This window comes from Fringilla coelebs (assembly GCF_963513975.1).
Source record: "Fringilla coelebs genome assembly, chromosome: 2".
NCBI classification, from domain to species: domain Eukaryota; kingdom Metazoa; phylum Chordata; class Aves; order Passeriformes; family Fringillidae; genus Fringilla; species Fringilla coelebs.
The window spans coordinates 18840929-18854390 of record NC_140029.1 but is presented as its reverse complement, the minus strand read 5'-3'; the positions used below and the strand labels follow the sequence as shown (position 1 = coordinate 18854390).

General features: G+C 43.2%; 1 protein-coding gene across 1 annotated transcript in view; it reads left to right on the top strand.

Annotated features, from left to right (window-relative positions):
• Positions 1-1392: 1392 nt before the first annotated feature.
• The window catches only part of EGFL6 (EGF like domain multiple 6), a gene marked incomplete at its 5' end in the record, with an annotated part of 29468 nt that continues 17398 nt past the window's right edge, over positions 1393-13462 (top strand). The window contains 7 exons of the mRNA XM_084227030.1: positions 1393-1457; positions 5342-5451; positions 7633-7725; positions 9503-9622; positions 10447-10566; positions 11252-11386; positions 13108-13230. Of these exons, the coding sequence (XP_084083156.1) occupies positions 1393-1457; positions 5342-5451; positions 7633-7725; positions 9503-9622; positions 10447-10566; positions 11252-11386; positions 13108-13230 (766 nt within the window). The remainder of the gene's footprint in view (positions 1458-5341; positions 5452-7632; positions 7726-9502; positions 9623-10446; positions 10567-11251; positions 11387-13107; positions 13231-13462) is intronic.

The window sequence follows — 13462 nt, the reverse complement described above, 5'->3', positions numbered from 1 at the left end:
GCTCCTGTGAGAGCTCAGAGCAAGGTTGGGAGGATAGTCCAGAAATTGCCCATTAGCTTTCACTTGGGAGACAGACATGACTGCAGCCTCAATAAACATTTCCCTAATAAATCACAGGGAATGGGGGGGACCCAGGGCCAGGCCCATTCCAGCAGGCAATGTGAAATACTGCTTAGGGACCACCAGGGCAGACAGACCTATCCACAGGTCACTCTGTTAAAAAAAATATAAAATTGAGGAAATAATTACAGCTCATAATAGACTACCTGCATCACAGTTCAGAAATTGTCTTCTGACCAAAAAAATTCATCTTGAACACCAATCAACATTTTAGTGGCAAGCTCAGACTCAACTGATACACTCATATCTATTTGTTGGAATAAATGTACACAATAAAAACCACAAGTCTTTGAATTTAGTTTTAAGTAATTAGTATGCTTTCTACATGGTGCTGATTTAACTGAAATCAAAAGACCACTCCTCCCATACAGGAAGACAAGTCTAATGAATGGAGCTGGGGATTCTCAAGGTATTGTTGCATTTCAGAAAGACAGCAGCACAGCTGCAAACCAACAATGGTTTTTGTGTCCAGCATCCAGGACTTTAAAAAAAGTCTTTACCATTCTGTGCAACACATAAACAGTATTGCACAAGTTTGTTTCTTTTAAATAAGTTGGATTTTAATCACATGTCAGTTGAATCCTCGGGCTAAATCTTTTGGTAACTCTGACTTCACACTGCTCCTCTTTACAAGGTGACTTAAGCGTACTTGGGAGGAACATCTGTACTTTCAGAAGTCTGAAGAAATCAGCAGCAGATATGTCAACAACTCGGCACAAGTTTTTTCTAAATAAGATTTTTCCCAATATTTGAGTACTTAGCAGCTTGGGACAAGTTTGTTCAGGGATGGTCCTGCAGGGCAAAGCCTGGAAAGCTTTCGGCGCAAATGCATTTCCCGGTGATGGGAACCCATCGCAGCGCTGCCACGGCGGGTGCCTGCGGAGGCACAGCCCGCGGTCACGCCGGCTGTGGCACTGGTGAATGGCGATTTACCGATCCACCAGCGGCCGGTCCCTGGCCGGGCCGGGGTTCGTACCGGGGCTCGTACCGCCCGCCGCAGTGACACGGCTTTCCCCGGGGGAGCATCGCCGCGGCTCCGTGGCCGGCTCCGGGGCGCTGCCCTGCTCCGGCCGGGACCACCCGCCCCTCTGCGCCGCGGGCTCTGCCCGCCCCGGCTCCAGGCGGGTCCGCCCCGCCCCGCCCGGTTATACGGCCCCGTCCCGCCGCCCGCCCGCGCTCGGGCGCTGCCGCCGCGCCGCCGAGGGACGGCCCGAGGGACAGACAGACAGCGCCGGGGCCGCGGCCGGGCCGCCCGCCGCCCGTACCCGGGCGATGGTGCCGGCGCCCGGGAGCGCCCTGCTCGCCGCGCTGCTCCTCGCCGGGCTGGCCGCGGGCAGGTGAGCGGGGACGCGGGCGGGAGGGGCCCGGGCACGGCAGCGCCGCTCCCGGCGGGTCCGGGGCTGGGTGCCGCTGCTCCCCGACGGTCCCCCGGGTGTCGGGGCTCCCGCCGGGCGCGGGGTGTGCGCGGGTCCCTCCCGCGCCCGTGTCCGCGGGCTCGCCCCGCCGGCGGCACCGCCCGGGGCCGTGGTGCTGAACGGCGCCCGCCCGGTTCCTGCGCTCCAGCCGGCGTGTGAGCCGCTCCGCCGAGCTACTCACACCGGAGCTGGGGACCCGGGCTCTGGGAAAAGCGGCAGCTTAAATTGCGGTCCCAATGAGGGAATAGCTGCACCACCTGTGGAAAGGTGTGAGCCCCCCCAGTTCTTGGTCTGCCAGCATAAACGGCCCTTCACCAGCAGCCAGTCACCACAGATGTTGGGTTCTATGGAGACAGGTATGCTTTGGAATCAGAACGAGATTTTGAGAGAGGATCAATAAAACCACTTACTCCAGACCAAGCCATTCCAGTGTTCCCTCTCCCAGTTCTCCAGAAGCAGAAATGCTGCAGCAAGGGAATAGCTCGTAAAGGGAGAGTTCCAAGCAACTGCATGTGAAGCCTTCAAGATGTTTTGTGGTTTATTTCTTTAATATTAGATCTGTGAATGGAAACATTTGTCATCAACAAGTGGCAGTGTGCTGTTCCAGCACATGTGAGGCTGTTGAGCGGTCAGCTCCTCGGGAACTGGAAGTTCATGAACTCCAGACCTGCTCTTATGTCTTAGAGAAAGCACATTTATTATTCTATACCACCTCACACCATTGTTGAGGGCGAGGAAGAAGGAGTTCCTTCCAGTCAACAAAATGTGGTGGAGGGAGCCTGTCTGGTCTATTATTGGGGTGTTCTCATGCGAAATGTTTCTTTTCTTCTACCTTCTGTCATTAGTATTGTTGCTGTTACTGTTCATTTCCTTATCTGGTTGCTGTTTCCAGTAAATTGTTCTTACCTCAGCCTGCAATCTTTGCCTTTTGTGCCTCCAGTTCTCACCTCCATCCTGCTGCAAGGGAAAGGGTGAGGGAAAATTGGGGGAGCAAGAGAGGGTGGCATGTGGTTGTGGAGAGAGTTGGTGGGGGGACTGATTTGGGGAATATCATTCCTAAACAATAACAGATTATAGCAGCAGTGCAATTTAGTCCCACTTAGTTTAAAATGGTGCTGTGGCTCACAGCAATCTTGTGACAGCTAATGCAGCCAGCTCTTTATTTCAATCTCCTCAACTCAGGCGGTCCTGGGTTGTTGTGGTTACTATTTATCCTCACCGTTCTTTGCTAAATGTCTCATAGCGCTGTTAGCAATACCACAGCCACATAAAATCAATTACTTCTCTCCTCCCTGGGCACGCTGGACTGCTAAGTAGCCACTTGTTCCCTTTAGCATCAGGGCTGCATCTCAGAGGACAGAGTTCTTCAGGCAGCACTCTTCCACTGCGCTGTGATCCGACCTGCACAGTGTGCCTTCTCTTGCCTTTCTTTTTCAGTCACGTATTTTGGCTGCAGATTCTTCAAGGCTAGGATTTTTTTGCACACTGAGCAGACTGTGATAAATCCAGGCATCTCACTCAGGTACTTTAGCTAGTTCCTCTGAAATCCTACAGGAATATCAGACAAGGAGGGATCAGAAGTGTCCTGTGCCCCCAGTCTACATTACTTCTTCCCCTGTATCTAGGAAGTTTCATGTGACATTCTCCCAGAAAGGGTCTGCCTGCCTGAAAGAATCTCCTCTTTCTAATTTTTTTTTAAATGCTGAACTCCTGATAGAAATAGCTAAGCTGATGGGTGTTGATTCTTCATGGATGAGAGGGACTAACCTGGCAAAACTGGTTTTCCTCCCAGATTTTGGGATCTAGTTTTCTTCTGCCAAAGGTAGTTTTATCTTGATGCTTCTTGTGGAAGTCAGAACAAGTCTTTTTGACCTTGTGCAGGGCAATATCTATAGAGTTCAGCTGTGTTAATTTAATTTGCAGCTTTACAGAACATTTCCCAGTTTTAAGGAAAGTTTGTTCTGAAATCTTGAGAGATATTGTATACTTTATAATGACATGATTTTTTTTAATTTTGAAATCAATTATTATATAATACATTACTGAATCAGTTTTCTTGTGAAAATGAGCACCTTTTGGAAAGGAATGAGATCCTTCTTCCTCCAGGCTTTAGGCATTTTAACCCCCCAGGGGAGTCATAGCACTATCCAGATGCTTTCAAAGGGAATTTCTGAGATGCAAGAGAATGTACATTTACTGTCCAGGTGAACTCAAGGTCACTTTCTAGTCTGCAAGCAGAACACATGTCCTTTAACTTGTATACTTGCAAGCAATATAAGGCAGCCGCATGTGGATAAGAAAATGGAGAAAGGTTATTTTATTGTCTATAGGATGCAGAGGCAGGGTGCTGATTTGTCACAGACACAGAGGAGTTAGAGCTGTTCAACACACCTTTTCACCTGTCTGAAGATGTTCATGCACAAGAACATGTACTCCTGTAAACTGCATCATTGCATTGATGGCAAAGCTTGGGTGGCTTCAGAACAATTTATTCCAGCACTGAAGCTTTTTTACTTGCTAGGTGACATGAAGACCATCTCTTTGCATAGAGTATCTCAGATACATGAGCTCATGCATTTCCTCTGAACTCCTTTCTAATTCCAATGGTTCAGCTACTAAAGAAAACTCTGGAGTAACACCTTGTGTCTGAAGTGTATGCATATATTTGTTCTACTAGTTTGCCTCAGTGATGTTTGCAGGAACTGGTTTAATGTGAGTGCAACCGTTACAGATAAGCACAGGAGGATACATGCAAAGCACTCCTGTAATGTGAAAAATATTACCTTTTTTGTGCCTCAGACTAAAAAATGCAAAAGTTCATGGCTTTTTTCCATCATTTTTTTCCCACTGTGAGATTTCTGTTGCACTGTATTGTCCCCCCCTCAGGACCCCAAATCACTTACTACAAAGCTCTCACCAAACAGGAATTTTCTGGGTCAAAACCAACACTTTGGACTCTCTGAAGAAAATGCATTTTAAATTATGACTTGGAGAAAGCAATGAGGACAGAAGATTTTGGATAAAGGAAAGAATTTAATGAAGGGGACAGGCATGTAGTGGTGAACAACTTATGTAACAGCAAGCAGAGGGAGAAGAGAACTAAAGCCACAGCACTCATAGAAGCACAGAGGAAATCTAGAAGATTTACACACTTGTGAATTTCCATCAGATTCATAATTTTGGCAATTATATGGCAGGCTTTCCAACTCCTGCAGCTGTTGATCTGCACAATGACTTTGAACCCCCTGGGCTTATTGGCAGGTGAAATTAACATTCATTTGTATGGTCAGGGAGTCTCATGCAACCAGAGTGCCTGGAACTGTCAGGACTTATGCCATCACTTTGCATGTGTGCAGTGGCTATGAGCCTGTAAGTCATTAGCTTTTATGGGGCTGACTGATGTTTTTCTGTAGAATCAGTCTGTCATCATCCGAGACAGTAGTGCTGTCAGTTATGGCATTGTATGATCCATTTGTTCATGTGACACAAACTGGGGCAGCCCTGTTGACTTCACTGACAGTAAGATGACTCATTCTAGCAAGGGAGTTTGGCTGTATTTTTCACCTTTTCGTGTTTCTCATTAGAAAGTGTTTACCTTGCACAGTTAATTTATTGCAGGTGAAACATTCCCATCATCTCAGTTTCTCTGGTCAAATGGAAGCTCGCATTCCTGTCTAGGAATACTGTTCTAGGTTTGGGGAAATGAAAATGTCTGACAGTGGATTAGACATTGTACAGACTTGTATGCAGAGGAATGGACTAGAGCATTTTCCTGCTGGAGCTAGTGTTTGTCCTTCCTTACACAGCTCGAGAGCTCGTGGGCAGCTGGGGGCTGTGAGCCAGCCTGGGGTGTGTCGCTACGGCTCCAGGTGGGATTGCTGTCCTGGCTGGAGAAAGAACAAGGGCCACTGTGAAGGTAACATTGACTTTCTGCTTGTTTCCTCTCTGCTGCTGTGTACTTGGTACTAGTCAGGGGGTTTCTTACGTGTCTGCCAGAAGTTACAGAGGGAAAGCTCCTGAGGAGTGAAATCTCCAAATTTGTGAGAGACCAAATAAAACATGCTTGAGAGACCATTTCCTCAAAAAAATAAAAGCAGAGCTTTGGGAAAATAACACCAAACCATAACTTGGTGGTCAGAAATTCTTACATCCAGAAGGCACCATCTGTTCTAACCTCCTGCGCAGCCCTGGTCAGTGGCTACACTGTTACAGCTGTTGAGTACATGCCATAAATGCAGTGTTTTCTTATGCTATATAAGGACCCCTAAAATTATTTCATATCAGTTGGTATCCTTTATCTTCAGATTACACAGCCTCTGAGAAACAGAGGGTTTTAACTTCCTAAAAATATAAATAAAACTCAAGCAATAAGTGCCCCTGACTTGAGCTTGGGTAGCCAGCCAGTATCCTGGTCTGTGGATCGTTTGCTTAATGAAGAGACAATGACTCTTAGGACACTTCTAATTTGTGAAAGGTCTACATATCCCAAGGAAAATGCAGTATGGAATCTCTCTCTCCGACTGTACTTGGGCAAAACACAACAAAATAATAAAATATATGTTTTAGATCTTTTTCAGATGTTACACTTGTTGTCCCAGAGAGTTTGACCTTTTATATCTAGGGAATTTGTATAGAGGCTCAAGATTAGTCATTGCTGAAAATCCATATGCTAAAAGGGAAAGATACTAAAATGTCTCTGCTCTGTATATATGATATGCCATTTTTAAAAAGGGGATTATTGTAATATTTCTTGCATTGCTTAATTGCACTTTAGTTTTGATGCAAATTAATACCTGGAGAGATAACTGGCAATTGTAACTTTTGATCAGCCAGTGAAGTAGGTTGTCTTGTTTTAAAGCAATAGGTTTTCATAAAATTTTAAGACTGCTCTTTGGCAAATCACTTTAAGCCATCCATAATGTAATTCTTCATTGTAAATCCAGATGTGCTGGTTTTCACTGCTTCAGTGCTAGCACTGCAAGCTGGTCTTTTGCACCCCCACAGTTACAGAAGAGAAATATGTCCATCCCATGGGAGAACATCCCAAGCAGGGATGCTTTGAATCCCAGGGGACCAAGTTGGTCTGGCAGTGTGCCACATTGCTTTCAGGGCTGGAAGAAGTGTTGAAAAATGCCTCAGTCTGCAGAGTTAGTGCCTTCAGTACATCTGAATGTATCTGTTAATGGAGGGAAGATACTTGAATTCAGAAAAATGAATTTTAATATTAATTTTACTATATAGTAACTAAACTTTCCTATAGTTTGCAGATCAGCTTAACTACATAAGGAATTGAGATTCACATCCTGGTCCATACTCTTTCACTGTTTCCTCAGAGGCAGTCCTGATATAAATGCGTATTTGGTTTGCTGTTCCTGAATAACCCCCATGCTGACAATTAAAGTGATTTCAGGAGCCTTATGGCTTATAAAAGTCAGCATTTAATTTCTGATTGATGATCCAGAGGACTTAGAGTTGCTTTTTAATGTGTCCAGGTTAAATGTAGCCCTCTCAAATTATTGTGAACACGATGCAAATATACTCCCTGGGATGTGTGCTAAGGACAGTTGCCTGATGACAGATGTGCTCAGGATGTTCACCACAGGATAGACACGTTCCTCAGCTGTAACTGAGGAGATCCAAGACTGTAAACTGCTATAGGATTATGTGTCTCCTTTGGCTCGAGGAGAGTGGTGCTGCCTCTTTCCTGCTCCAGATGCCAAGCATAGCAATTCAAGCTGCTGGCCAGCTGCTTCTCTCGTAGGCTTCCTAATGAAAGGAAAAAGGCAAGAGTACAAAACTAAATGTGTCCTGTAATCATTGCAGAAAAAATAAAAAGGAAAAAAAAAAAAGAGGGAGAGACCTTTTGTCTTCACAAACCTGGAAAAAACCAAATTTTTGTAATTAATGTTAGTGCCACTACTCTGAAGCCCAAATAAAGTGTTAATCAGTAGTTACTGTGCTCACACTAGAGAGAGAGGTGTGGAAGATGCTGAACTTGTGTGAAACCTCTTAGGCAACTAAGCAGGGCAAAAGTTTTCAAATAGAATATTTCTAACTTCTTATTTTTCTCTCTCTTTTCTCTGCCTGACTCCACCAGCTACCTGTGGACATGGTTGCAAGTACGGCGAGTGCATGGGACCAAACAAATGCAAATGCTTCCCTGGATTTACAGGGAAAACCTGTAATCAAGGTTTGTGTGTGTTCTCCAGAAAGGAGACTGCTGGTTTTCTGTTTCCTTATCTTGTACTATGGTTTTTGTCATCTTCCAAAGCAGTAAACCAGGATGGTTTCTTGTTTATGTAGAAGAACTTAAGAATTTAAGGCTTTTGCATCTCCAGCATCCCAGACAAGCACTAAGCCTCCTTCAGCAGACAAAAGTTTGAACCTCTATTGTTTATCTCCTATGAGCTGATGACAAGAGCAAACTCATGTTTATAGTCAGAGAATTAAGGCATGGAGAGATTATATAGGAAGATATCAGAAGAGATGGGTAGACAAACAGTACAGCTGTATAGGTGGCCATGTTCCATCAGCCAGGAGTGTTAATACCCACTTCTAATTTACTGGCAGATGTAGCCTTGGTCAGTCCTTACAGCAGAATGTCCTGCTGAGCAAGCTCAACATGAGCTAACTAAAATAACAGAGATAAGGGGAATGTATTAGTCTGCCACCAAGTCTGAGCTAAATTAGCCTTATCTCCATAGGTTCTTTTTTAGAGCTGTGTAGGCTATCTGTGCATTGTGAGAGATAGGTACAGATAAGCACTTTTGAAAATGTATGGTCTAAGTGGAATAACTTTTGTTCTCTAGTATGCTCTGTAGTTTCTTTGTTAAAAGAGTCTTAGTTATTTAGTGGAGTCACAGTAGCATAAAAATCCAGTGTGATTTGCAAGCAGACAGGTTGTCATTTTTCAAACAGACCCTGTGGGAATAATAGAATGCAACCCTCTCCCTTCCCTGGACTGAGCTGTAACAAGCACTTGGGCACCTCCACAAAGTTTATGCTTTGAATGGCCTGGAGATTTTGATCCTGTGGTCTGCAGGGCGTGACACAAGAACAGAGGCTTCTCCCATTGCAAGTGGAGTTGCACAAGCTCAGTGCTTGACTGGAGAGCTGCACCTTTACTGAAATTATGTTATCGCTCATATGTGCTGTTAAACACATATTGAATGGGCTGCATATGCTGGTGCATTCTGTAAATGAGCTCCATCTATTCACTAATCACTACAAGAGGTAGAGGTGCAAAAAACACAGATGTTGTCCCCTTGTCATAGGCCAAATATTATTGTCAGCACTGCTCACCCTATACCACACAAATATACGTTTTAGAATTCTCATTTTCTCTCTGTGAAGGATGGATGTTGGGAATTTGAAATTGATTTAGTTTCTGAAAGCCTTTAAATCCTGGATTTTGAGAAGGATTTAGGATGTTTGATGTTCAGGATTTTGAGATTTTTGAGATCCTTTTAAAGTCAGTTATCATAAACTGTATTTCATTTGTGCTACTGATAACCTTGGGGCTAGTGTGTAGCTCAGAAAAATTAAAGTAAAAATCTTTATTTCACTTTACCTCAAACTGTTTTGCTATTCTTAGTCTTGCGTTTTTGCTTTTCTAATACAGAGGTCAACTGGAGGGCTAGAACCAGAAAAAATCCATTAAAAAAACTCCCAGAAAAAGATTAGCTACGATTCTCCCCGCCCCTCCACTTCTTCCTAACAAGCTGCCAGATGTGGCCAGAGTTTGCATTAATTTTTCAAGTGTAGAGGTCTGTGTATGTTGGTTTTACTAGCAGTCTTTCAGCCAGATGGTCTGCTCAACTCTCATCTTGCAAGGGGCTGGCTTATTTTCCATCCAGATCATTTTACTCTGGGGAACTCCACGCATTAGCCAATATTATCCACCTCTATGCATGAATATATATATATATGAAAGCCCAGCACTCACTCAGTTCCAATGACTTCTGCAGATCTGAATGAATGTGGACTGAAGCCACGTCCCTGTGAGCACAGATGTATGAACACCCACGGCAGCTACAAGTGCTATTGTCTCAACGGGTACATGCTGATGCCAGATGGCACGTGTGCAAGTAAGTAACAGAGCTGATGGAACAGGCACACCAAGATCATCTAATCACATCTAATCCCAGCAGATTTTCTTCCTGGGATGAATTGATTTAGCTTGTTCAGGATAGGGTCTTTGCCCCTGCTCTCTGGTACTGTCACAACTGAAAGAGGCTTCCTGTTTGGTAGCTCCTGGGTGAAGTAAACTAGGTCATACTTATATTTTGGTCTTCAGAGGGGTTTTGGTCCTGATAGAAGTAAAAGTCTTTGATAGTGTTGCTTCAGATGAAGAACAGCTAGTATGATCTCAGTGTATAGTCCTGCCAGTTCATCTGTTGAATAAGGATGACTGAACGTATTCAAGCAAAGAACCAATACAGATAAATTTCTATTGTGCTGCATTTCATGCCATTATTCCTTGCTTTACCTTTCTGTGCTCCACCACTGATTTATTTTATCTGTGTTAATATGCTTTCGACAGTTGGTGAAAACTGTTCTTGCAAACATTTGCCCTATGACCTAAGGCTTATCTAAACTTATGAAAATAGGTATTTCTACCTACCTTCTTTGTCTTTAAGCCAGCATGAAATGGAAAGCATTCTGCTTTTTTAGACAACCTGATTTTTCAGACCTGGGGAAGCTTCTAGTTTATTGGTGACAGAGTTTTGTTTGTAGAAAATATCTAATGGAGTCCTAAATTTTTTATATGTTAATTTATAAACAGCTTTCTTTATAATAAATGGATTTTTGTTGTTCTGATTAATTTCTGTGTTTATCCATATCTAACTTAAAATTGTATGATTCCTGCCTAGAATTTTGCTCTTCTTGTTATATTAAATACTGTTTTCAGGTTCTAGGACATGTGACATGGTGAATTGCCAATATGGATGTGAAGAAGTCAAAGGCCAGGTGCAGTGTCTCTGTCCATCAGGTGGCCTTCAGCTGGGACCAAATGGAAGGACATGCATTGGTATGGTTAGAGAGCTCACTCAGCTTCTTTTCTGCAGGATCCCTGAAGCCATAAGATTTCTGGGGAAAGGCTAGGAAGTAGTTAACCCTCCTTGCTGGCTTAAATAATGCTTCTTGTTACTCTCAGTGTAATGTAAAATTTTAATTTTTTTTTTTAATAATTTTTCTTGAACTACTGGCCATGTAATTCTTTGGGTAACTCTCATCCCAAGTAAATAATTCAATGTTTTGACATGATTTAGAGTCATCAACAGATTTGGTTTCTCCCTGTTGGTGTGAGGCCATTTATTACTGTGCTTTACCTGCAGGGAGCTGCCTTGCTGACATAATGTATTATAGGATTAGGGCATTTTGTTTGGATGGGGCTTTCTTTTATTGTGGTGACCCACAATACAAACTTCTCAATTTTTCTCCAGAAGCCTCAACATTACCTGTGAGTTTCCTGTGATGAAGAAAGCATTGCTTATAATACTCGGTACTGTGTTCTTCCATAAAGTTAGTTCACATTTTACTGCTTCACCCATAAGAACACATGCGAAAGCCACCACCAAATGTGAAATTATAAGATTTATTTATTAAGTTTATTTGTGACAGCCAAGAACAAATCATTCTCATGCAAATCCCAGTGAGTTTTTTCCCATTTTACCTTCTCATGGATCTGACCAGCATCCCTTCTCCTGCTGTAGACATTGATGAATGCTCCACTGGCAAAGCTGTCTGCTCCTACAACCGCAGATGCATCAACACATTTGGAAGTTTCTACTGCAAGTGCCAGCTGGGATATGAACTGAAATACACCAGTGGCCGCTACAGCTGTGCAGGTAGGAGCTGGCCATGCATGTCCCTTCTTCATTCTTCTGATTCCCACAGAGCACATCTTCCCTGTGGTTGCCCCCAGCACATTGTCCTGTCCTGGGGATGCTGCCTCAGAAATAGGTAAAAGGTGTCATGCTAAGAATATTCTTGATGGGACTTTGAATTTTTCTCTGGTTTTTTTTTTTTCCTGTAGCCTTATGAAAACCAAATCATTGGCACTTGCAATTTAAATTGCCTCATTGTGCCAAGTCAAGGTATTCAAGAGCTTGTTCTAAGTTGGCAACTGTTGACTAAAAAAATCTACTTCTGATAAAGATTTAATTAAAGAACTGTTTTTTGTTGTCTTGGGTTCAAGCTGTGATGAATAAACAGTCCCACTATATTTTTTTTCCTTTTTTTCATGTCATTATTGAGGAATGTGAAGTGTCTTCATGACTGTAAAAACAGTTATTTGGATGGTTTGAACAGAACTTGAGGAAAAAAAAGAGTGACAATAGTAGGTTTCAATTACTTTTCAGGTTTCTGTTGCATGACCAATTTTCTCCCTAACAAAAATAAATACAGGCAAAAAGATATCTTGGCATGCTCAGGTGCTAAAACAAATGTCAAAACACCCTTAACTTCTGTTTCAATCTATTGACTGAATGCTGGAAGATCAGCAAAATATAAGTTACTGCAGCAGGTTCTGCAGGAGTATTGTTCAAGCTGTTGACTACACAAGGGCTTGGAAGGGTTAGGACTAATACACGTGCATAAAAAAGACAATTAATGGGATTTGTTTATATTTTATTGATATTGGAAGTGAGGAGTGGGAGGAAGATCATAAGTCAGGTTTGGAGACTTAGGCTTGCATTTCATGTCTGCAAACCCTGAGAGACCTCAAGTGGTAAAAATAGTTTCTTTTCTCATACAATATGTGTGGACAGGAGAAAAATTGGAACGGTCTCAGTAGTGAGGATTTTATTTGCAAACCTAAATCTCACTTTCAGACACATCAGACTTTTGAGTCAGTCTTCCTGCTACTGGTTTGTTTGCTGACTTACATTATGAGAGGGCCTGTCAGCTGCTAAAAATGATGCAATCTGGATAAAATGTGAGTGGTACAAACATTTGTGCACCAACATGGCTCCCTCATGTGGGATAAATCAGAAACATCTTTGTAACGGAGCAAAACCAAATACTCTTGGTGCCAAATACTCATTTTGCTGTGAGTTGAATGTAGTATTTTCTACTGAATTTTCCTTATTATAACTTTTTTTCATGCAGCATGGTATATGTGCTGGAATGTGAGAGGTAGCTTAAAGATGTTGACATCTTGGCACTTTCAGGGTTACTTTCCATTGCATTCTTTCTACAGTGAATGGAAGAATGATAATGTTTTGGTGAGCTCTTTTTTAACGGTTGTCACCCATTCTCTTGGTGCTTTGTGCATTTTGTTAATAGAAGGGTGTGTGCAACCTGTAGCTTGAATCCTGTCCTCAGTCAGGAAATCACTGCATTCACTTTGTCTTTACTGGGATGGATGTTTTCCATGGATGCTACACCAGCATCTGTGCGTTTGGAGCTGACACCAAGCATTCTCCCTTAGTGAGGATCCTTCTGCCTCTGGTGGTCTCTGCACTGGCTTGGTCTAACATTAGTGCTTACAGTCCCTGGATGAGATGGGAGGCACAAACAGGCTGTCAGGAGCCTTGGGTTTCAACACAGTTTTCATTTCTTCCCCCAGATGTAAATGAGTGTGTGACAAATACACACAGGTGCAACCTCCATGCAGAGTGCCTCAACACCCCAGGATCCTTCCAGTGCAAATGTAAGCAGGGCTACCGAGGAAGTGGATTTGATTGTGCTGGTGAGTACCACTGGATGGCAGGAAGAGTGCTGGCTTGTTTTTCTCCAATAATTGATCATTGCAAGGCTGAATGATCAGCCTTGAAAAGTCATGCTGAACAGTGCTGCAGTATCAGCAAAGCAAGACTTCTCCTCAAAATACTCTATTAACTGCATGACTCATAGCATAGTCAACACAAGTATCCTTGTCTAAATTAATTTTGCCTGTAAGCCTTCAAGTCTCATCTCTAGGA